At 41.6% G+C, this 25382-nt stretch overlaps 1 protein-coding gene across 13 annotated transcripts in view; it reads left to right on the forward strand.

Annotated features, from left to right (window-relative positions):
- Positions 1-25382, forward strand: part of LOC122559001 (voltage-dependent L-type calcium channel subunit alpha-1D-like) — a 672668-nt gene that overhangs the window by 441222 nt on the left and 206064 nt on the right. For all 13 annotated transcript variants that reach the window (XM_087994295.1, XM_087994294.1, XM_043708069.2 and 10 more), the window contains 6 exons: positions 6758-6864; positions 18100-18187; positions 18280-18387; positions 18481-18533; positions 23612-23758; positions 24292-24493. In XM_087994295.1, coding sequence (XP_087850421.1) covers positions 6758-6864; positions 18100-18187; positions 18280-18387; positions 18481-18533; positions 23612-23758; positions 24292-24493 — 705 coding nt within the window. The remainder of the gene's footprint in view (positions 1-6757; positions 6865-18099; positions 18188-18279; positions 18388-18480; positions 18534-23611; positions 23759-24291; positions 24494-25382) is intronic.

Below are 25382 nucleotides of genomic sequence, written 5' to 3' on the forward strand. Positions count from 1 at the left end.
CTTTATCAAAGCCTCTGTTAAAATCAAAACCAACAATGTGATTTGTTTTTCCTTCATTGCATTCTCAATTACTTCATCAACAAATTTAGTTACATTAGTCAAACATGATTTCACTGAAATACGTAAACTAACATAGTTGATTACATGCAGCTGAAAACGAATTTATTAAACTAAATATTTATAACATCAAATTTATATAATTGAAGAAAAATAGCTCTTAAAAAAAAAACATTTATTCTTGGCACAAATTCCATTGACCAAATCTTTTTACTAGGTTCACAAATAGAATAGGAGCCAAACCAGTTATTGATTTCATTTCACAAACCATAAAACCACCAACTGAAGGAGTAGAAGTTGGCCATTTAGCACATGAATACTACTCCATCATTCAATGAGATCATGGCTTGATCTTCCATGTGTCAATAAGGTTATCTCTGATTCTTCGAAACTCCACTGAGTGCAGACTCAACTGAATCAACTTCTACTTTAATTCAGACTCTCCACCCGGAATCAACCTAGTGAACTTTTTCTGGACTGCCTTCAGTTCGAGTACATCTTTCTGTAGATAAGGGAAGCAAAACCATTTACAGTATTTCAGCGATGGTCTGATTAGTGCCTTGTATAGTTTTAGCAAGACCTCCCTTTGAAATAAAACACTCCATTTGCCTTTCTTATTACTTGCTGAACTTGGATACTAGTTTTTCATAATCTATTTACGATGATTCCAAAATTCTTCAATCTTGTAGTTTCGTGCAGGTTTTTCTCCATTTAAATAATATTCATCTTCTCATCAGGTAAACTTGAAGACCAAACCCAATTTGTCCTTTTAGATTAGATTAGATTACATTACAGTGTGGAAACAGGCCCTTCGGCCCAACAAGTCCACACCGACCCACCGAAGCGAAACCCACCCATACCCCTACAATTACCCCTTACCAAACACTACGGGCAATTTAGCATGGCCAATTCACCTGACCCTGCACATCTTTTTTGGACTGTGGGAGGAAACCGGAGCACCCGGAGGAAACCCACGCAGACACTGGGAGAACGTGCAAACTCCACACAGTCAGTCGCCTGAGGCGGGAATTGAACCCGGGTCTCTGGCACTGTGAGGCAGCAGTGCTAACCACTGTGCCACCGTGCCTTTAGTGACATAGTAGCTTATTCTGAATTTCATATGCATTTCATTTACTAAATCTCTGCACAAAGTTGTGACAAAATGATTTTATTGAAGGTATAGAACATTTTCAAACAAAACTAATGAATACTTATCAACATGTGCACACTTCTCAAATTTTCAGAGAGCCACTTTCCCTTTTATCCTGTAAGAGCTCAATACTAAGCATTTTTTTGCATTTCCTTGTGTGTGCATGATGGCTTTACATAAATATGGTTACATAAATATTCTTGATGATGGATCAGTGCCATATTGGCCAGGCTACAAACATCATCGTCCTAAACTGTTGATTTTCTACTTTTCTAATTCCAACAATTTATTCCAAATCAAGTAAAATTGCAAGAGGAATGTTTTAAAGATGCTAGAACTATGAATTAAAAACTGAAAAAGCTGGAATAGTGACTTCTCAAACCTGAAATGTTCCATCAATTGTCCTCTTCACAGATGCTGCCAGACTTCCTGAGTACTTCCAGCATGTTTCTATTTTTTGATGAAGTTTATTGCAATTGCTAATTAAGAGATTTACCATTCTCTTTAATTAAGTCTCCACATCTGCACTAATATGGCCAAAGACTCATTTCAGGCTTGTGAAATCATCACAAACCTTGGTCTGGAAATGATCCTGGTCTCCTATTTAACAGAAGATAAGTGTTACTGACAAAAGCTACTTCAAATGTGTCTGAAAATAAATGTGAAGTCTACGGTGCTCTTGTTGTAGGGGATCTGCATGAAATGCTTATTATTTCAGAATATAATGCTTAAATCAGATTAATGGTGTTGAAGCTATTTAATGACAAAATGTACAATTAATTACAATACTAATTTTGTTAAAGTGTATACTTTACAAATGATCTTTGAGATGTGTGATTTGAAATTGAGTTTGAATTGTTCTCTGTCATTTTCTCAGAGAATGGGCTTGGATGGGGAGGCGACATGGAGGAGTTGGAGGTGCAGCAGTCATAAACTCAGAATAAAGTTTGTGCGAAGATTTGTAGCTCGGGTGCTCGTTGTTGTGGTTCTGTTCGCCGAGCTGGAAGTTTTTGTTGCAAATGTTTCGTCCCCTGGCTAGGCGACATCATCAGTGCTTGGGAGCCTCCTGCAAAGCGCTTCTTTGATGTTTCCTCCGGTGTTTATCGTGGTCTGTCCCTGCCGCTTCCGGTTGTCAGTTCAGCTGTCCGCTGTAGTGGTTGGTATATTGGGTCCAGGTCGATGTGTTTGTTGATGGAGTTTGTGGATGAATGCCATGCTTCTAGGAATTCCCTGGCTGTTCTCTGTCTGGCTTGCCCTATGATAGTAGTGTTATAGAACATAGAACATAGAACATAGAACAATACAGCACAGAACAGGCCCTTCGGCCCACGATGTTGTGCCGAACTTCTAACCTAGATTAAGTACCCATCCATGTACCTATCCAAATGCCGCTTAAAGGTCGCCAATGATTCCGACTCCACCACTCCCACGGGCAGCGCATTCCATGCCCCCACCACTCTCTGGGTAAAGAACCCACCCCTGACATCTCCCCTATACCTTCCACCCTTCACCTTAAATTTATGTCCCCTTGTAACACTCTGTTGTACCTGGGGAAAAAGTTTCTGACTGTCTACTCTATCTATTCCTCTGATCATCTTATAAACCTCTATCAAGTCACCCCTCATCCTTCGCCGTTCCAACGAGAAAAGGCCGAGAACTCTCAACCTATCCTCGTACGACTTCCTCTCCATTCCAGGCAACATCCTGGTAAATCTTCTCTGCACCCTCTCCAAAGCTTCCACATCTTTCCTATAGTGAGGCGACCAGAACTGCACACAGTACTCCAACTGTGGCCTAACCAAAGTCCTGTACAGCTGCAACATCACTTCACGACTCTTGAATTCAATCCCTCTGCTAATGAACGATAATACTCCATAGGCCTTCTTACAAACTCTATCCACCTGAGTGGCAACCTTCAAAGATCTATGTACATAGACCCCAAGATCCCTCTGTTCCTCCACCTGACTAAGAACCCTACCATTAACCCTGTATTCCGCATTCTTATTTGTTCTTCCAAAATGGACAACCTCACACTTGGCAGGGTTGAACTCCATCTGCCACTCCTCAGCCCAGCTCTGCATCATATCTAAGTCCCTCTGCAGCCGACAACAGCCCTCCTCACTGTCCACAACTCCACCTATCTTCGTATCATCTGCAAATTTACTGACCCACTCTTCGACTCCCTCATCTAAGTCATTAATAAAAATTACAAACAGCAGAGGACCCAGAACTGATCCCTGCGGAACTCCACTTGTAACTGGGCTCCAGGCTGAGTATTTACCATCTACCACCACTCTCTGCCTTCGACCGGTTAGCCAGTTTTCTATCCAATTGGCCAAATTTCCCTCTATCCCATGCCTCCTGACTTTCCGCATAAGCCTACCATGGGGAACCTTATCAAATGCCTTACTGAAATCCATGTACACTACATCCACTGCTCTTCCCTCATCCACATGCTTGGTCACCTCCTCGAAGAATTCAATAAGACTTGTAAGGTAAGACCTACCCTTCACAAATCCGTGCTGGCTGTCCCTAATCAAGCAGTGTCTTTCCAGATACTCATAAATCCTATCCCTCAGTACCCTTTCCATTACTTTGCCTACCACAGAAGTAAGACTAACAGGCCTGTAATTCCCGGGGTTATCCCTATTCCCTTTTTTGAACAGGGGCACAACATTCGCTACTCTCCAGTCCCCTGGTACCACCCCCTTTGCCAGTGAAGACGAGAAGATCATTGCCAACGGTACTGCAATTTCCTCTCTTGCTTCCCACATAATCCTAGGATATATCCCGTCAGGCCCGGGGGACTTGTCTATCCTCAAGTTGTTCAAAATGTCCAACACATCTTCCTTTCTAACAGGTATCTCTTCTAGCTTACCAGTCCATTTCACACTCTCCTCTTCTACAATACGGTCTCTCTCGTTCGTAAATACTGAAGAGAAGTACTTGTTCAAGACCTCTCCTATCTCTTCCGACTCAATACACAGTCTCCCACTACTGTCCTTGATCGGACCTACCCTCGTTCTCGTCATTCTCTGGTTTCTCACATACGCATAAAATGCCTTGGGGTTATCCTTGATCCTATCCGCCAACGATTTTTCATGCCCTCTCTTAGCTCTCCTAATCCCTTTCTTCAGGTCCCTTCTGGCTATCCTGTATCCCTCCACTGCTCTGTCTGAATCCTGTTTCCTCAACCTTATGTAAGCCTCCTTCTTCCTCTTTACCAGACATTCAACCTCTCTCGTCAACCAAGGCTCCCTCACACGACCATTTCTTTCCTGCCTGATAGGTACATACATATCATGGACACGTCGTATCTGCTCTTTGAAAAAGTTCCACATTTCCACCACATCCTTCCCTGACAGCCTATGCTCCCAACGTATGCTCCTCAAATCCTGCCTTACAGCATCGTAACTTCCCTTCCCCCAATTATAAAATCTACCTTGTTGTGCGCACCTATCTCTCTCCATAACCAAGGTGAAAGTCACAGAATTGTGGTCACCATCACCAAAATGTTCACCCACTAACAAGCCCACCACTTGTCCCGGTTCATTACCGAGTACCAAATCCAATATGGCCTCCCCTCTGGTTGGACAATCTACACACTGCGTTAGAAAAGCTTCCTGGACACACTGCACAAACACCGCCCCATCCAATCTACTTGATCTAAAGAGCTTCCAATCAATATTTGGGAAGTTGAAGTCGCCCATGACTACGACCCTGTGGCTTCTGCACCTTTCCAAAATCTGTTTCCCAATCTGTTTCTCCACATCTCTGCTGCTATTGGGGGGCCTATAGTAAACACCCAACAAGGTGACTGCACCTTTCCTATTTCTGACTTCAGCCCATATTACCTCCAGAGGCAGATCCCCCTCAAACTTCCTTTCTGCACCCAATCGAGACTGGGACAACACTACTATCGTGGGGCAAGCCAGACAGAGAACAGCCAGGGAATTCCTAGAAGCATGGCATTCATCCACAAACTCCATCAACAAACACATCGACCTGGACCCAATATACCAACCACTACAACGGACAGCTGAAACTGACAACCGGAAGCGGCAGGGACAGACCACTATAAACACCGGAGGAAACATCAAAGAAGCGCTTCGCAGGAGGCTCCCAAGCACTGATGATGTCGCCTAGCCAGGGGACGAAACGTTTGCAACAAAAACTTCCAGCTCGACGAACAGAACCACAACAATAAACTCAGAATAATTAGATTTCAGATGTAATGCTGTGAGGATTTAAATTTTGTTCTGAATTCCCTGGCAGATTCTAATTGGATTGAAAATGGGCTGGACATGAACACCTGTAGCATCAGTCAACAGTCAGGAAGCATTGTTTAAAAAAAAAGGAAGATTGCAGCGATATATAAATTGCTGGGAGATCAGGGAGAATGCAGGATGGACCATGAGCAAGGTGGGAAAGATGAGTTGCGGATTATTATCTGGCTGGAGAATTGGGAAGATGGATTGGTCTTTAATGTATGGAGTGTGAAATAGTTTGAGGAAGCCAAGAGAGAAGACTTCTGCTCCTCCAAGTCCATTAGCATGCTAGAACGATAGTTGGCTGTTCTTGCCTACTTGTGGCTTAGTGTTTCCCATACTCAGGGAATGTCAGCCTGCAGCCATTAAGTTTAATATATAGTTAATTTCTCTTTAAAATATCACAATAGGATCTTGGTTCTGGAACGAAAGTTTGTTATCCATTCTGATTTAAATTGCAAGGAAAGGTGGGTCGGAATTAGATTTCCTTTGTTTGAATTATTGGTCCATTCCACTCTTGCATGTTCTGTGCAATTAAAGCTCTTCTCATTATGTACCTTCCAATTTGTGAAAAATTAGTATTGTAATTAATGAATCTATAAAATGTATTATTCCATTATTTCAACTGGCACATTGAACAACAACTTGCATGTCAAAAAATAAGCTACCAAGAGGAGAGATACTTACTGGACCATAGGGCTGCTCTGTCATTAGAAAGAGATGATTGGTCGTGGTTTATCCTGAGGGTCACCACATCTCAGGTGAGGGGAGAGGTTGAGAAGGAGAGTCCTTCATGATAATCTCAGCTGATGCAGGAATTGAACCCCATGATGTTGATATTCTGCAGTGCAAAACAGCCATGCAACCATCTAAGCTAACTGACTCCCGAAAGTAAATGTCCCAAGGTATCTTGCTTGAGCACACTGAGACAACATTTGGCATTAACCATATTAGGAGATATTTAAGTGGTTGGCTGATCAAATACATAGCGATTAAGGAGCATCATATGGACAAGGTGAAAGGCTGAGAGGTTTCAGTAGGAATTCCAGAGCATATGATCTGGACAGCTGACAATATGGGCATTAATGGAAGAGCTGGAAAATTGGGATTCAGCATTTCTGGTCTTCAGTTGCCAGTGTCTTTTTTATGTATTGCATTCGCAACAAAGCAAATTGTTATAATGGTGAAGTGAGGGACCGTTAATAAACAGTATTTGGCTGAGATTGCAAATATTCAAACTACTTACTTCCATTTTATGCCTTGCCATGCTTTACTTCTTTAGATGATGACATATGGAGCATTTCTACATAAAGGTTCCTTCTGTCGAAATTATTTCAACTTGTTGGATATCTTAGTTGTGGGTGTGTCACTTATTTCTTTTGGAATTCAGTAAGTATTGCTTTTATCAAATGAACATCTACAATTTTACAATAGCCTGACTTTATGTATATTACATAAAAGTGCAATGGTCTATTTTTGTTTTCACTAGATATTTCTTATCATGAACCAGAATCAGTGAATTGATGTATTGGCTGATTTCTTATAGCTTTGAATGACTAATAAGTAAAGCAAGTTAAATCTATTGGTTTAGTGCCCTTTATAAATGATATGTGACATAGATATTGATAGAAACCTGGTGTGATATTTCTTTCAATCCTGAAAATCAAGTAAGTACTGTTACATTGCACTTGACAAAACTCTTTGAATAACACGAATGATGATAGAATCATAGAATGGTTAAAAAGCAGAATAGGTCATTTGACTGTGATTTCTATATTAGCTCTCAGCAAAAACAATGACTGCAGATGCTGGAAACCAGAGTCTAGATTAGAGTGGTGCTGGGAAAGCACAGCAGTTCAGGCAGCATCTGAGGAGCAGTAAAATCGACGTTTCGGGCAAAAGCCCTTCATCAGAAATACAGGCAGAGAGCCTGAAGGGTGGAGAGATAAGTGAGAGGAGGGTGGGGTGGGGAGAAAGTAGCATAGAGTACAATAGGTGAGTGGGGGAGGGGATGAAGGTGATAGGTGGGGGGGGGGGGGGGGGGGGGGAGGGTGGAGTGGATAGGTGGAAAAGAAGATAGGCAGGTAGGACAAGTCATGGGGACAGTGCTGAGCTGGAAGTTTGGAACTGGGGTGAGGTGGGGGAAGGGGAAAGGAGGAAACTGGTGAAGTCCACATTGATGCCCTGGGGTTGAAGTGTTCCGAGGTAGAAGATGAGGCGTTCTTCCTCCAGGCGTCTGGTGGTGAGGGAGCGGCGGTGAAGGAGGCCCAGGATCTCCATGCCCTTGGCAGAGTGGGAGGGGGAGTTGAAATGTTGGGCCACAGGGTGGTGTGGTTGATTGGTCTGGCCGAACTGGTCCTCACCCTTAACAATTTCTCCTTCGAATCCTCCCACTTCCTCCAGACCAAAAGGGTAGCCATGGGCACCCGTATGGCCCCAGCTATGCCTGTCTCTTTGGCTACGTAGAACAGTCCATCTTCCGTAATTACACCGGCACCACTCCCCACCTCTTCCCCCGCTACATTAATGACTACATTGGTGCCACCTCGTGCTCCCGCGAGGAGGCTGAGCAATTCATCAACTTCACCAACACATTCCACCCTGACCTTAAATTTACCTGGACCATCTCTGACACCACCCTCCCCTTCCTGGATCTCTCTATCTCCATTAATGACGACCGACTTGAGACCGACATTTTTTACAAATCCACCTACTCCCACAGCTACCTGGATTACACCTCTTCCCACCCTACTCCTGCAAAAATGCTATCCCGTATTCCCAATTCCTCCGCCTCCGCCGTATCTGCTCCCAGGAGGACCAGTTCCACCACAGAACACACCAGATGGCTTCCTTCTTTAGAGACCGCAATTTCCCTTCCCACATGGTTAAAGATCCCCTCCAATGCATCTCACCCACATCCCGCACCTCCGCCCTAAGACCCCACCCCTCCAATCGTAACAAGGACAGAACGCTCCTGGTGCACCTTCCACCCTACCAACCTTCGAATAAACCAAATCATCCACCAACACTTCCGTCACCTCCAAACGGACCCCACCACCAGGGCTATATTTCCCTCCCCAACCCTTTCCACCTTCCCCGCAAAGACCGTTCGCTCCGTGACTACCTGGTCAGGTCCACGCCCCCCCTACAACCCACCCTCCCATCCTGGCACCTTCCTCTGCCACCGCAGGAATTGCTAAACCTGTGCCCACACCTCCTCCCTCACCTCCATCCAAGGCCCTAAAGGAGCCTTCCACATCCATCAAAGTTTTACTTGCGTATCCACCAATACCATTTATTGTATCCGTTGCTCCCGATGCGGTCTCCTCTACATTGGGGAGACTGTACGCCTCCTAGCAGAGCGCTTTAGAAAACATCTCTGGGACACCCCCCATACCAATCAACCACACCGCCCTGTGGCCCAACATTTCATCTCCCCCTCCAGCTCTGCCGAGGATATGGAGGTCCTGGGCCTCCTTCACTGCCACTCCCTCACCACCAGACGCCTGGAGGAAGAACGCCTCATCTTCTGTCGCGGAACACTTCAACCCCAGGGTATCAATGTGAACTTCAACAGTTTCCTCATTTCCCCTTCCCCCACCTCACCCCAGTTCCAAACTTCCTGCTCAGCACTGTCCCCATAACTTGTCCTACCTGCCTATCTTCTTTTCCGCCTATCTTCTTTTCCACCTATCTACTCCACCCTCCCCCCCCCGCCCCCCCCCCCCCCCCCAACCTATCACCTTCATCCCCTCCCCCACTCACCTATTGTACTCTATGCTACTTTCTCCCCACCCCACCCTCCTCTCACTTATCTCTCCACCCTTCAGGCTCTCTGCCTGTATTCCTGATGAAGGGCTTTTGCCCGAAACGTCGATTTTACTGCTCCTCGGATGCTTCCTGAACTGCTGTGCTTTTCCAGCACCACTCTAATCTCAGCAAAAGTAATACAGCTCATCTGACTTCCTGCCATTTTTCAACACCCTACAATTTTTTCTATTCAGATTTTTATCCACTGCCCTTTTGAAAACACCCTTTACTCTGATCATGTTCTCAGGCAAGTAGTTGATCCCTTCAAATTGTGCTTCAACATCCAACCATGCATGGTGGTACACAGTTAAACAGAATATGAACATATGGCCATATGAACAAAGAACATGAATAGGTCACTTGGCCCTTCACACCTGTTTTGCAAAAAGATAATAAGATTATGGCTGATCTGATTTTAATTTCAACTCCACATTGCTGCATATTCCCAATAATCTTTCATCACCTTGATAATCAAAAAAATCCATCTACTTCTGCCATAAAAATATTTAAAGATTCTGCATCCACTGCATTTAGAGAAAGGGAATTCCAAAGACAGTCAATCGCTGAGAAAAAAATAAGTTTGCTCGTCTCTGTTTAAATGGGTGCTCACTTATTCTTCAACTTTGACTCTTAGATATAGATTCTCCCACAAACGGAAACATCCTTTCAGCATCAACTCAGTCAGGTTTCTTCAGGATTTTACATGCTTCACTGAAGTTACCACTATCCAATGATTGGAATGAGGGTCAGGTGGATCTCATTGAATGTGAAATCCTTGATTGAGGCTATTAACCTGAGTCAATCAGGGAGTCCTGGCTGACAGATGTAAACAGGAGATTCTGAGTCTTCTCACTGTAGGGACTGGCTCTGAGTTAGCTTGGCAGAAGCCATGAACTGTGCACATGTGAATAAAGGGTGACTTAGTGACTGGATACCAGCCTCTTTGCAATTATTTCACTCTGGCTGTTCTAAACCCCAGAGGATACAGGCCTAACCTGTCTAGCCTTTGGTCATAAGGCAGTCCATTCATTCCAGATATTAGCCTCGTAAACTTTCTCTGGACTGTTTCCAATGCATTAACATTCTTCTGTAAGCACAGTGATCAGTACTGTACAAGTACTTCAGATGCAGTCTGTGTGCTGTACTCAAGAGGATCAAATATGTAGTGATTAAGGAGCAGTGCTACGAGCTAGTGAGGGCAGGAATAGGAGGATAGAGTAGATGAATGCATGGCTGAGGAGCTGGTGTATGGGAGAAGGATTCAGATTTTTGGATCATTGGAATCTCTTTTGGGGTAGAAGCGACCTGTACAAGAAGGACAGATTGCACCTAAATTGGAAGGGGACTAATATACTGGCAGGGAAATTTGCTGGAGCTGCTCGGGAGGATTTAAACTAGTAAGGTGGAGGGTGGGACCCAGGGATACAGTGAGGAAAGAGATCAATCTGAGACTGATACAGTTGAGAACAGAAGCGAGTCAAGTAGTCAGGGCGGGTAGGGGCAAGATAGGACTAATAAATTAAACTGCATTCATTTCAATGCAAGGGGCCTAACAGGGAAGGCAGATGAACTCGGGGCATGGTTAGGAATATGGGACTGGGATAGCATATCAGTTACAGAAACATGGCTCAGAGATGGACAGAACTGACAGCTTAATATTCCAGGCTACAAATGCTACAGGAAGGATAGAAAGGAAGGCAAGAGCGGAGGGGGAGTGGCATTTTTGATAAGGGAGAGCTTTACAGCTGTGCTGAGAGAGGATATTCCCGGAAATACATCCAGGGAAGTTATTTGAGTGGAACCCGAGAAATAAGAAAGGGATGATCATCTTATTGGGATTGTACTATAGACCTCCCAATAGTCAGAGGGAAATTGAGAAACTTGTAAGGAGATCTCAGCTATCTGTAATAATAATAGGGTGGTTATGGTAGGGGATTTTAACTTTCCAAACATAGACTGGGACTGCCATAGTGTTAAGGGTTTAGATGGAGAGGAATTTGTTAAGTGTGTACAGACAATTTTCTGATTCAGTACGTGGATGTATCTACTAGAGAAGGTGCAAAACTTGACCTACTCTTGGGAAATAAGGCAGGGCAGGTGAGTGAGGTGTCAGTGGGGGAGGACTTAGGGGCCAGCAACCATAATTCTATTAGATTTAACATAATGATGGAAAAGGATAGACCAGATCTAAAAGTTGCAGTTCTAAATTGGAGAAAGGCCAATTTTGACGGTATTAGGCAAGAACTTTCAAAAGCTGATTGGGGGCAGATGTTCGCAGGTAAAGGGATGGTTGGAAAATGGGAAGCCTTCAGAAATGAGATAACGAGAATCCAGATAAATTATATTCCTGTCAGGGTGAAAGGAAAGGCTGGTAGGTATAGGGAATTCTGGATTACTAAAGAAATTGAGGGTTTGGTTAAGAAAAAGAAGGAAGCATATGTAAAGTATAGACAAGATAGATCGAGTGAATGCTTAGAAAAGTATAAAGGAAGTAGGAGTATACTTAAGAGGGAAATCAGGAGGGCAAAAAGGGGACATTTTGGCAAATAGAATTAAGGAGAATCCAAAGAGTTTTTACAAATACATTAAGGACAAAAAGATAACTCGGGAGAGAATAGGGCCCCTCAAAGATCAGCAAGACAGCCTTTGTGTAGAGCCGCAGAAAATGAGAGAGATACTAACTGAGTACTTTGCATCAGTATTTACTGTGGAAAAGGATATGGAAGATATAGACTGTAGGGAAATAGATGGTGACATCTAGCAAAATGTCCATATTACAGAGGAGGAAGTGCTGGATGTGTTGAAACGGGTAAAGGTGGATAAATCCCCAGGACCTGATCAGGTATACCCTAGAACTCTGGGAAGCTAGAGAAGTGATTGCTGGGCCTCTTGCTGAGATATTTGTATCATCGATAGTCATAGATGAGGTGCTGGAAGACTGGAGGTTGGCTAATGTGGTACCACTGTTTAAGAAGGATGGTAAGGACAAGCCAGGGAACTATAGATCGGTGAGCCTGACCTCTGGTGGGCAAGTTGTTGGAGGGAATCCTGAGGGACAGGATGTACATGTATTTGGAAAGGCAAGAACTGATTAGGGATAGTCAACATGGCTTTGTGCATGGGAAATCATGTCTCACAAACTTGATTGAGTTTTTTGAAGTAACAGAAGATTGATGAGGGCAGAGCGGTAGATGTATTCTATATGGACTTCAGTAAGGCATTCGACAAGGTTCCCCATGGGAGACTGATTAGCAAGGTTAGATCTCATGGAATACAGGGAGAACTAGCCATTTGGATACAGAACTGGCTCAAAGGTAGAAGACAGAGGGTGGTGGTGGAGGGTTATTTTTCAGAGTGGAGGCCTGTGACCAGTGGAGTGCCACAAGGATCGGTGCTGGGTCCTCTACCTTTTGTCATTTACATAAATGATTTGGATGCGAGCATAAGAGGTACAGTTAGTAAGTTTGCAGATGACACCAAAATTGGAGGTGTAGTGGACAGCGAAGAGGGTTACCACAGTTTACAACAGGATCTTAACCAGTTGGGCCAATGGGCTGAGGAGTGGCAAATGGAGTTTAATTCAGATAAAATGTGAGGTGCTGCATTTTGGGAAAGCAAATTTTCGCAGGACTTATACATTTAATGACAGTGTTGCTAAACAAAGAGACCTTGGAGTGCAGGTTCATAACTCCTTGAAAGTGGAGTCGCAGGTAGATAGGATAGTGAAGAAGGCTTTTGGTATGCTTTCCTTTATTGGTCAGAGTATTCAGTACAGTAATTGGGAGGTCATGTTGCGGCTGTACAGGACATTGGTTTGGTTGCGTGCAATTCTGGTCTCCTTCCTATCGGAAAGATGTTGTGAAACTTGAAAGGGTTTAGAAAATATTTACAAGGATTTTGCCAGGGTTGGAAGATTTGAGCTATAGAGAGAGGCTGAACAGACTGGGGATGTTTTCCCGGAGCGTCGGAGACTGAGGGATGACCTTATAGAGGTTTACAAAATTATGCGTGGCATGGATAGAGTAAATGGGCAGTCTTTTCCCTGGGGTCGGGGAGTCCAGAACTAGAGGGCATAGGTTTAGGGTGAGAGGGGAAAGATATAAAAGAGACCTACGGGGCAACCTTTTCACACAGAGTGGTAAGTGGATGGAATGAGCTGCCAGAGGAAGTTGTGGAGGCTGATACAATTGCAAAATTTAAGAGGCATTTGGATGGGTATATGAATAGGAAGGGTTTGGAGGGATATGGGCCGGGTTCTGGCGGGAGGGTCTAGATTGGGTTGGGATATCTAGTTGGCATGGACGAGTTGGACCGAAGGGTCTGTTTCCATGCTGTACATCTCTGACTCTATGTAGGCTAGACAAAAGGCTGAGAGGTTTAGGTAAAATTCCAGAGCAAATGATTTTGACAGCTGACAATATGGACATTAATGGAAGAGCTGGAAAATTGGGATTCAGCATTTCTGGTCTTCAGTTGCCAGTGTCTTTTTTTATGTATTGCATTCGCAACAAAGCAAATTGTTATAATGGTGAAGTGAGGGACAGTTAATAAACAGTATTTGACAGATGCTCCAAAGTATTCCCACCCTCAGTGATGGCCCTCAACTCAGTGCATCATTGTTCAGTTACTTTTTTTGTGAAGTCATGATTTTTCATTAATGAAACAAGTTTACAACTGACCAGACTCACCAGTAACAGAGGACAGTTGGCTTCAGAGCTAAGTCTAGATTCTCTCATATCCAAAACCCATTGACAGTGCTCATATGGTCTCCACGTTCTCCTTGGAGTGACAAGGTATTTTGTGCATGAGTGAGTTCTGGTCCCCAATCTTCAAGTCCTCTTTGAACAATTTAATTGAATCGTATAGGGGTGTGTGAGGATTCTGCAAAATTGTTATGACTCTTACATCCTTGCACAGTCCCAATTTGGATCTCAAGGAATATCCACAGTCTTCGCTTCTAAACCTTTTGTGCAATTCGCACAAATAGGCAGTTACTGCAGATAATTACAAGGACACCTTCGATCAAACTTTTAAAGATAAATGTTAGATGCCTCAATTGATTTGGAGGTGCCTTGCAATGTGCAAATTGTCAGGTCGAGGTCACCACCCTGTTTTTGAAATCTTTCTCCAAAACAAACCCTGTCAGGAACTCCTTGATTAACTTTTTAGTAATTTTAAAGCAAATATTTGGAAAATCACCAAGTGCCTTATGGAGAATGCATAATTTTTATATGTGTATGTCTGAAGAAAATTAATAAATTGAATGTAAGTTTCAGTAGAAATACAATCAAAATTACCTCAATTAATCTAAACCTGAACATTTGTAGTTGTTAAGTTTGTTTTAAACTGTACGTTTGTTAGCAAAGTCATTTTTATAACAAGCTCTGAGCTAGAAACCTTAGAATTAAGGTAACTTTTTCAGGTATTGATTGTCATGATTAAAATCTGCGGAGGAGAAATGTTTTAATTGAAACTGTTCTTTCAACCACTCCCTTGCGCCTCCTCTTGATTTTCAGCATTATGTGGCTTAAAGGCCTATGCAGTTGCCATAGACCACACATTGAGCAGATTTTTTTGCACTTTCTCTGTGATGAATTGGTTGAGGGCCAACCAACTTATTCAGGGAGGAGGGTGATAGGTAGGAACTGTACCACTTTCCCACCTTCACCCCAATTAAATCCATGGCAGAAAAGTCCAAGGACGGCTTTGCCATCCTTCAGACAATTGAGGCAGTTAATGCCTACTAATGGTCTCATCCTTCCACCATTGGTATTAACCTAACAGCATAATAGGTAGATCTTGATTTTTTTAGTTTACAGATTACCAATAGCGATGCCTTGTGTTAAAGGGCAGTTAGTGTCTGATCAAGGGAACTGTCATTAGTAACATTGAAGCCGACCCACATGTCCTTATTGCTGATCCACCTAACCTGCAGTCCCCCATGATCTACATCCTCCTTGCTGCTCTCACTTATCTGTGCCATGTTCCCACTCTTTGGGTGTTCTATTGGTAGCACCCACCACCTCTCTGATGACACTGTTAGGTGCAGAGTGATACAATCTTAGAGATCTATAGCATAGAAAAAGGCTCTTTATCCCATTGCATTCACAACAGTCAAAAACAGCCACCTCACTATTCTAATCCTATTTTTCAGTACTTAGTACTTAGCCTTGTATGTCTTGCATCACAAGTGCACATCAAAATACCACTTAAATATTGAGATGTTATGATGTCTTTGCCTCTGCAACATCTACGAACATTAAGCTCCAGATTTCCACAACCTTCTGGGTGAAAAGGTTTTTCCTCACATTTCATTTAAGCCTTCTGCCCCATATCTTAAATCTATGCCAGCCAGGCATTGGTCCCTCCATCAAGAGGAAAAGTTTCTTCCTCCCTGCTCTGACTATGCCCCTCATAATTTTATGCACCTCAATCATGTCCCCTCTCAATCTCCTCTGCTCTAAGGCAAACAACTCCAGTCTCTCCAACTCTCCCTTCACATACTGAAGTTTCTGATGTATGGCTGGCAGCTTCTGGTCGATTTGATTTTTGCCCTCAAAGTCCCAGGGACCTTGTTCTCCTTCAGTGTCAATTGCAATGGAAGTCACTCCAAGGGCATTAAATTTCGTTTTGCAATGGATCCAGGTTCTTTCAAAAATTGTTGCTACGTATCTGCCACATCTAGCTAAATTCTCCTTGTAAGGCCAGATGACCACCTCCTCTTCCTGCTGTAATTACTTTCTGTCTGCTTTCTTTGCTTGTAAAAGTGTTTCCAGGGAGACACCTATGAATCATAGAGCAAACCCTTGTTATTTGAATGCCATCCATTCACTTTGTTGTTGACCGCCTTCCACCTCCCTCTGTTGTCAGCCTGCCATACTACTACATGTGCATTTAAAATGGCAAACTGCTGATACTAGGGCAAGACCATCACTGTTAACTGGCTAGCTTCTTTATCTTTAGATTCTTTATTAGCTTTGGATAGCAAAATGCCATAGAATGTCTTGCTGCCCACCAATGTGTGACTACACTTCACTTCCCAAGTGATGGAGGGTGTGTGGTAAAGTTCAGGCCAATATTTATTTAGTTAATTTTTACTAATTAATTTGTGATTTAATTTAGTTTGTCATTTTCTCCATCTTATCCAATTTGTATACTTTTGCCATTTTGCCCATTCTTCTTCTGTGGTATGTATACTGCCTCAGTCAGAGGCAGCCCCCTCAAACTCCCAAAATTATATTTCTTCTTTTAACTCTGCTCCCAGCCTATGAAACCTGGTTCCTCACACCTTGGGGCCAATACCCTGGACTTAGCCACTGTCCAGTCTCTGTGGCCTCTTGTGTTTTTGGATTCTAGCTGTACTCTTAGCTATGGCCATTGCTTGAACCTGCAATTGCTGGGATAACAGAGCTGCTGATCATCTGATTAACAGGCAACTCTCAAAGATGGGATTTCCTGCATAAATGTGGGTCAGAGTGTTGCTGAGATAGCTAACATTCCACTGAGTGTAAAATGGTTGTCAGGCACAGCTTTTTCATGGCTAGTTTACCAACCGAGATTTTATTTGGGTAGAAGGGAGAGCAGGGAACATAGCACCCTGTAAAATCCAGCCCATCATCTAATCTAACTTTGGTTAAGCTTTTTCAATTCCATTTTAGTTTATAGAAACTGATCTTCTTTTCCCTACCCATTCCTTGACCTCATCCTGTGTTTCCCATCTTCTCATATCCTCTTTATCCTTAATTTCTCTGTTTGTATTTCTCTCTGTCTCTTCCCTGCTCTGCAACACTTTTGATTTTTCTCCTTTCCCTTGTTTCTTCCTCTTCTTTATTCATTCCTCCTTCTATACTCCATCCTTTTCCTTCTTTTTACCATCTCTTCTTCTTTTCGGGCTTCCACCGTCACCATTATCAGCTCCTCTCCATTTTATTTTACTGTCCCAATCCTGTCCATCCTTGTTTCTAATTTTATTACAACATTCCAATCCTCCCTACTTTTTCTTATCATATCCTCAAATTTCACTAACCCTTCTTCTATTACCACTATTTTGTTCTCTATTCTCCTTGTGATGTTCATTCCAAAAGCATTGGTATTTCCTTTAACCTCCAAGCTTGCTCTGACACCCTTAACAACCTATGATTCTCTTTCTCCACTGCAGATCTCTAACTGTCCACATTATATTCTGCTCTTTCTCTCTTTGACATTCTGACTCTGATCTGCCACCATATGTTCAGAGCAAGTTTTATCTTATCACATTCTTTCTAAACCCTCTTTCTATACTCTTCTGTACCTTTTTGTTATTGTCCTCATCCTATCGCTACACTCCTGAATATGTAATTACACAATATGCTTGAATAATCAACTCGTGTATAATCATCATTGTGGGTTTCTCTGCATCTGATTGATTTGTTGTTGCTTCTGAACTGTCACTGCGTAACATTTGCATTTGACTGCACATTTGAGTGACACTTGTTAACTAATTAAGCAGGGTTTCATCTCTGTATACTTTCCAATACATACTGTGGGGGAAGACATTTCTGGTTGCCATGTGCCCAACATATGCTGTTATGAGCTCTGTGATTTTTTGGTAGAACATTTAATAAATGGTATGTTCACCAGTTCACTAGAAATATGAAGACGTCTGCATGAACACCTGAACAATATCCTTAAATGGGGTGACTAAAGCAATTCTAACCCACTAGTTTTTAAATAAGCTAGCATAAAGAACCAAAGAACTTGTATTGATAAAGCACATCTTCAGGATTTTACAAAATAGTCCATAGAAAAATCAGAATTCATTTTTTTTTCACACAGATCCAGTGCTATTTCAGTCGTAAAGATCCTTCGCGTCCTAAGGGTGTTAAGGCCTCTTCGAGCAATCAACAGGGCGAAGGGACTCAAGGTCTATTTCATGATATTCCATGTATTTAATTTCTTCTGATCACAAATTAAACATTGTAACTTTTGGTTCACACTTCTTTGTTCACTTTACAGCATGTTGTTCAATGTGTGTTTGTTGCTATTAGAACTATTGGCAACATCATGATTGTTACAACTCTCCTACAGTTCATGTTCGCTTGTATTGGAGTTCAGCTGTTCAAGGTAAATGATGATCATACTTTATCTAGATTTTATTTCAATTTAGATGAAAGTTAAAAACTCTTCTAAATTAATTTGAAATGTCTTATATTTAAGGGCAAATTCTACCGTTGTACAGACGAAGCAAAACAACTCCCTGAAGAGTGCAAGTAAGAAAATATGGAATGAAAATATCTTTGTCGTGAAGTATTTTGATTTTCATGGTGATTTGCTTCATTTAGCTGATAAATTATTGACATATTGTGAAGATACTGAAACTATGCAGTAAAGCTATTAAACTTGTCTTTTGTAACGCTTCAAAATCATATCTTTTTACACTAATTCTGTAGTTTTTCTCATAAAGAACTTCCTGCAGCAATGTTACACTGAGAAAGCTGGTAAATGAATGCACTGTTTAAGACTGGCCCAGTGATTTTCCCTTTAGATGTTTCCTGTTTGTTTGGAAAGACCATGTTAGCTGAAACATTTCCACAGGTTGTGAAAATATGCATGCACTGGCATTCAAGTAGTGTTTTGTTGTGTCAGCACTCCAATGAACTGCCATTTTATATTATTTTAACTGAAAAGCTGGATTTTATTTTAGTCAAGACTGTGGAAACTGCTTTTGGATGCTGATACGCCAACATAAGATTTACATTGAGTGAATATGTATTAGTTTAAAATTAATTACTTACAAAAGAAGTTCATATTTTAATTCTCTTTTTATAGATATTTTTATTGAAAATTTAACATATTTCTATAAGTTTACAAATTAAAAAAACCCAAGTATAAACATTGATATACAATTAAATCTTACATAAATAATAACAAAAATTTAACAAAAGAAAAATACCGAGGAAAAAAAAACAAAACTCAACTAACTACTAATCTAACCTACAACTAACCAGAGTGTATAATTAAGTCTCTTACATTATTCAAATAAGGGGAGAAAAAACAACTAATATATAGCACAGAAATTGGGTAGTGAGATACATGCTCGGAATGTATTAACATCAAATGTAACAAAACCCGTATTCGTACGGGATTCCTCTCCCAAGGGGCCCTGGGCCAGCCAGGTTCGCAATCTCAGTTAAATAAAAGCCCTTGTTAGGATAGCCGAAATATCTGTATTTATATAATTCAAGAAGGGCTGCCATATTTTATGGAATAATGCGGTCTTTTGGTGCACCATATTTGTAAGGAGGTCAAGGGGAATACATTCCATAATTAATCTGTGCCAATTTGAAAGTCCAGGGGGGCCCTCAGCCACCCGGTTTACCAAAGTATTTTTCCTTGCACAGAAAGAGAGAATAGAAAATAATCTCTTCCCGTGCATATCCAGGGAGGGTAAGTTTGAAAAGCCCAAAAGTAGAGATATAGGGTCCACTCTAATTTCCATTCCTAAGATTTCTAACAGAGCACTTGTTACTTTAGTCCAATATCTACGGATCTTATGACAGGTCCATAAGCAATGTACAAGAGTGCCCACCTCTATTTTACATTTGGGACACATTGGAGATGCACCCGCCTTACATTTTGCCAATCGATCCGGTGCTATATGGGCCCTATCAAGTATCTTCAACTGAATGGCCTGAGTTCTGTTGCAGATGGTGATTCTTCTGGCATTTTCCCAAATGTCATTCCATGTTTCTATAGAGATTTCCAGTCCCAAATCCTTATCTCATGTTTTAAGCAGATTGTCCATTTTTCCCGATACTTCATCATGTAATAAATGATAAATAGTATTGACGGAAGATACCCCCATTGGCCATAGCACTCTACGTTCTCTATCTGATTTATAAAGACTATCTAATAACGTGGTCTTCTTCTGTATGTAATCTCGAATTTGGAAGTATCGAAAGAGGTCTCCATTGGGTAATCCAAATTTCTGACGCAGCTGTTCAAAAGACATCCGGATCCCTTCTTTAAACAGATCCCCTAAACATGAGCTACCCTTGGATCTGCAGAGTTTGAAAGTGGCATCTGTAAGCCCTGGTTGAAATCCCCATGCTCCCACTATCGGAGCATAGGGGGATGTTTTATGTGAGTTGCCCTCATTTTGCCACATTATATTCCAAGCTTTAATTGTGTTTAGTATTATAGGATTTTTACAGTAGTTCGTAATGATTTTCCTCTTGTCTGAAAATAAAAGGTTAATAAGTGGGCATTTTACTTGAGAAGCCTCGATGTCCAGCCAGATTGATTGTGGATCAGACAAGACCCAATCAGCTATGTAACTTATTAGGGAACTTAACTGATATTTCCTAAAATCTGGGAAATCCAATCCTCCCCTTGCCTGTGGAAGCTGTAGTTCTTCAGCTTAATGAGGAGCTGTCTATGATTCCAGATAAAGGAACCCAACCAGCCATATAATTTACATAGTGCCAGCCTCGGCAGCATCACCGGAAGCATCCTCATTGGGTATAGGAGACAGGGTAGGACATTAATTTTAATTAGTGCTATTCTACCAAGCCAGGAAATTGGAAGGTCTCCGCATCGCTGGAGGTCCTGCCTTATCCTTTCCAGTAAATGCACAAAGTTAGCCTTGTATAACTGACCAAATACTGGGGTAATAAAAATGCCTAAATATAAGAAACCCTCCAGGGACCACCGAAAGGGAAAGTGGGATCCATCCAATAAGTGGGATATACTAGCAAGACCACCCATTGGCATAGCCTCTGATTTTGAGAAATTAATTTTGTAGCCTGAAAATACACTAAATGTATTAATAATTTGGATTAAGCGAGGCACGTACATCGGGGGATTACTGAGAAAAAGGAGAACATCATCTGCATATAGGGTAATTTTATGTTTACCTCTACCAATCCTCGGGGCCATTATATTAGGGTCAACCCGTATAGCTTCTGCTAGTGGCTCAATTATTAGCACGAATAGCAACAGTGAGAGAGGACATCCCTGACGGCAGCCCCTATCCACACTGAAGCTATCCGAACCTAATCCATTAGTAATCACAACTGCCTTGGGATTACTATATAGTGTTGAGACCCATTTGGTAAACACCTTTCCAATGTGTAAAGCAAACATGACCATTCAACCCTGTCGAATGCCTTTTCTGCGTCTAATGAGACTACTACTCCTGGTATCTTTCCCTGATGGCAGGCTTGAATCACATTCAAAACCCTTCTAACATTATTGGATGAGCTATGGCCCTTAATAAACCCCGTCTGATCCTCCTTTATAATATGTGGCAATACCATTTCTAGCCTCAATGCTAACATTTTAGAGAGGAAATTAAAATCTACATTTAGCAAGGATATTGGTCTGTATGATGCGCAATCTTCTGGGTCCTTTCCTTTTTTAAGGATAAGAGAGATATTTGCCTCTTTCAGCGAAGGCGGGAGACAGCCCTGACTGTATGGATAGTTATACATGTCCATAAGTGGACCAGCCAATATTCCTGTAAATTCTTTATAGAATTCAACTTGAAAGCCATCTGGGCCAGGTGCCTTACCGCTCTGAAGTTGCCTGATTGCGTCAAGTATTTCTTGGATTGTTAGGGGAACATTCAAAACCGATACTGTTCCGGAGTTAGCCCGGAAAGGTCAGATTTTTAAAAAATGACTGCAACCTCCTAGTCCTGTCTTCACAATCCTGTGATTTATATAAATCAGAATAAAATTTTCTAAAGATTGCATTAATCCTTTTATGATCATGAGTCAAAATACCCGTACTTTCCTTGGTAGACGTGATAGTTTGAGGGGCCTTCTTTTTCTTTGCAAGAAATGCTATGTATCTACCAGGTTTATCGCCAAATTCATATAACCTTTGTTTTGCAAATAATATTTCCCTCTTAGCCGTTTGGGTAAGCATGGGGGGGTCTAGTTAACGATGATGGGGGGAGGTGGTTACCTTATCCTATTTTATCTCTATCTTTAGGAACGGGGTTGTTTTCCCCTGTTATTTTATATTATTATATTTAATTATTACAATATAATATATTTAATTATTTAATATAATATATATTATATTAATATATATAATTTTAAAAAAGGGGAAAGAAAATTGTTAAGTAGAGAACAACTAAATAAATCCCTCTCCCCACCCCCCCAAGATAATATTAAACAGTAAGGTAAAAAAAAGGGGATTAATATATATAAAAAAAGGGATGTAAACCAGAGCGGGGGGGAAAGAAAAACAACATCAATTAACTCTTACAATTTATCTTAAGAGAGATCAAAAATTCCTTGGCCCTTTCCGGCGATCCGAAGTTATACACGGACCCTTCATGGTTAAAGCATAGCGTCACTAGGTAGCGCAAGGAGTACTGAATATTTAAGTTCATTAAACGCTTCTTCGCTTCATCAAACGCCTTCCTCTTTCGGACCAGAGTTGGGGAAAAGTCCTGGAATAATATGATCTTGGATCCTTTATAAATCATGGCTTGGGGATCTTTCCCAAGATTTCTGGAGGCTTCTAAGAGTATCTGCCCCTCCTTGTAGCTCTGCAGCCAGAACAGGACCGGGCGGGGGCGCTGGTTCGATCCGGGCCCACGTATTGCAACCCGGTAGGCCCATTCCTTCCTTACCTGGCCTGATCCAGCCTCCAGATTTAAAAGTTGTGGCAGCCATTGTTCAAGGAACCCGATAAGCTGGCCTTCCTCTTCCCGTTCAGGAAGGCCCAGCAAGCGAATATATTTTCGACGACCTCAATTTTCGAGGTTGTCAGTGTGATCCTCTAAGGTCCGGACTCGCTGCTCGAGAGTCCGGACCCGATCCACGGCCGATTGTGCTGTAATTTCAGAGGTCGCGGTCTTTAGCTCCGCCCCTCCGACTCAGCGCTCAATTTCCTTGATGTCTCGGTCGTGCTTTTGCAGCGTGGCTGAGAGTGAGTCCCATCGGCTTCGGGACTCTTCAGCGAAAGTGTCGATCTTCGCACTGAGTTTGGAGATTATTTCCACAAGGCTCGCCGTCGTAGGTAAGTCCCCCGGGACGGCTGCGGACGCCTCTGCTGCAGCTGGAGAGGGTGGGGGAGGGGTTCCTGCCTGCTGAGAGCTGCGGGCTCCCTTCCCTTTAGTCACTTTTACTGGAGATTAAATTGTTTAAATTCAATACTAAACAACTAATTACATTAAGTAAAAACTATTTTAAATGATTTGGTGAGTGTGGTGGGGGCGGGTGACCCACTTTGCCCAAGTCTTGGGAGGAGCGTTGTAGACTCAGACTTGCTGGGTCGCCGCCATCTTGGGATCCCCCATATTTTAATTCTTACTCTTTTTCTTTTTATAAAGGGGAACTTATATTCTTTATAAAGATGGCGAAGTAGATCATCCTGTAATTCGTGATCGAGTTTGGCACAACAGCGATTACAACTTTGACAATGTCCTTGCAGCTATGATGGCATTGTTTACAGTATCAACCTTTGAAGGCTGGCCAGCGTAAGCATGTGTCTAATTTCTCCATCCACTGCTGGAAATATTGATCACGAGATCTAATTTGTTTTTGAACTACTTTATTTTTGACACAAGCAATTTTATTCAGATTAACAATGATTATTTCATTTACAAAAGTATTTTGTTCTTACAAAGTGTTGATCAAGCGGAAGAGGGAACTTTAATCCACTTTGCCTCAGATTCATTGGTTTTTAACACTCAATTTACATTTCACAAGTTTAGCAGCTATCTGAGCATAAAGTCACTTTGCACTAATGTTGAGCTTATAGTGTAAATGCATCTTTACTAATCTCCAATAGAATGTACTTAATAGCTCAGAAAAGTAGGCTATGTAGAAATGAATTTAAACTATTTGGAAAGGAACTGCTTTGATTGCTATGCATAGTGACATTGTAAAGGCATTGAAAAAAATCTTATTTACATCATCACACATCAGGGCCATTACAGTTGTCCCCCTTAGACATTTATATTTGTCGTTGTGGTAATATTCTGTCACATCCACTTTATCCTTTTTTCAGCTTGCTGTACAAAGCCATAGACTCAAATGGAGAAAATATTGGCCCCATCTACAACAATCGGGTGGAGATTTCTATATTCTTTATCATCTACATCATTATTATTGCTTTCTTCATGATGAATATCTTCGTTGGTTTTGTGATTGTCACATTCCAGGAGCAGGGAGAACTGGAGTATAAAAACTGCGAGTTGGACAAAAATCAGGTTAGAAATTACATAAAATGACAGTTTAAACATCAGTTTCTCATGAGAAATATGTTGATTTAGTACACTGAAAATTGGCATACATTGTACTTTTCTGACTGCAACAAAAGCGCATTTCAACTGCAAATTTATTGTTGGTATGAAATTATTTCTGCTTTTTAGCAATGCTCAGCTGATATCATAATTGGATCCCAATCTATAGTTGCGAGCTTGGGGAAGTTGTTGGTTAGAGGGAAGGCAGATCATTCCGTTGCTGTTGTGTAACTCTGTAAGAAGTCTAAAAGGCATTTCCAGAATTCTTGGCCAAGAAATGATGCTAAGCATTGGGAAAAGTTGAAATATTAATTCAGAAGAAATGAATCCCAAAATCATTTAGTAAAAGTTCAGAATTATGATAAAAAGGCATGATCAAAAGCAATCTCTGTATGTATGAGACATTCATGACAGGATAGATGAATTGGTGGCACAAATAGGAGTAACCAGGTATGGTCTAATTGCCATTCCAAGACATGGCTGCAAGGTGATCAAGACTGGACTGGATATTCAAAGATATTCAATATCTGTTAGGAAAGAAAGGAAAAATAAATGGGATAATGTTAATAATAAAGCATAGGATCAGTATATTAATGAGAAGCGATCTTAGACCTCAGAATGTTACAGAATCTGTTTGGCTGGAGCTAACAAACACCAACCAGCAACAAAATATACAGGAGTTGTTTATAGGCCATCAAATATTTGTGGTAACATACATCACAAAACAAATCAGAGATCATATATTAAATGTAGATATAATGCAATAATCATGGGTGAGTAAACCTCGTGGGGTACTAACGTCATGGAGGATGAATTCCTGGTGTTTACACAAAGTGACGGATAACAATGCTCAACT

This window comes from Chiloscyllium plagiosum, unplaced genomic scaffold (assembly GCF_037043375.1).
Source record: "Chiloscyllium plagiosum isolate Xiang-an unplaced genomic scaffold, Cpla_swu_hap1 HiC_scaffold_14, whole genome shotgun sequence".
Lineage (NCBI taxonomy): Eukaryota > Metazoa > Chordata > Chondrichthyes > Orectolobiformes > Hemiscylliidae > Chiloscyllium > Chiloscyllium plagiosum.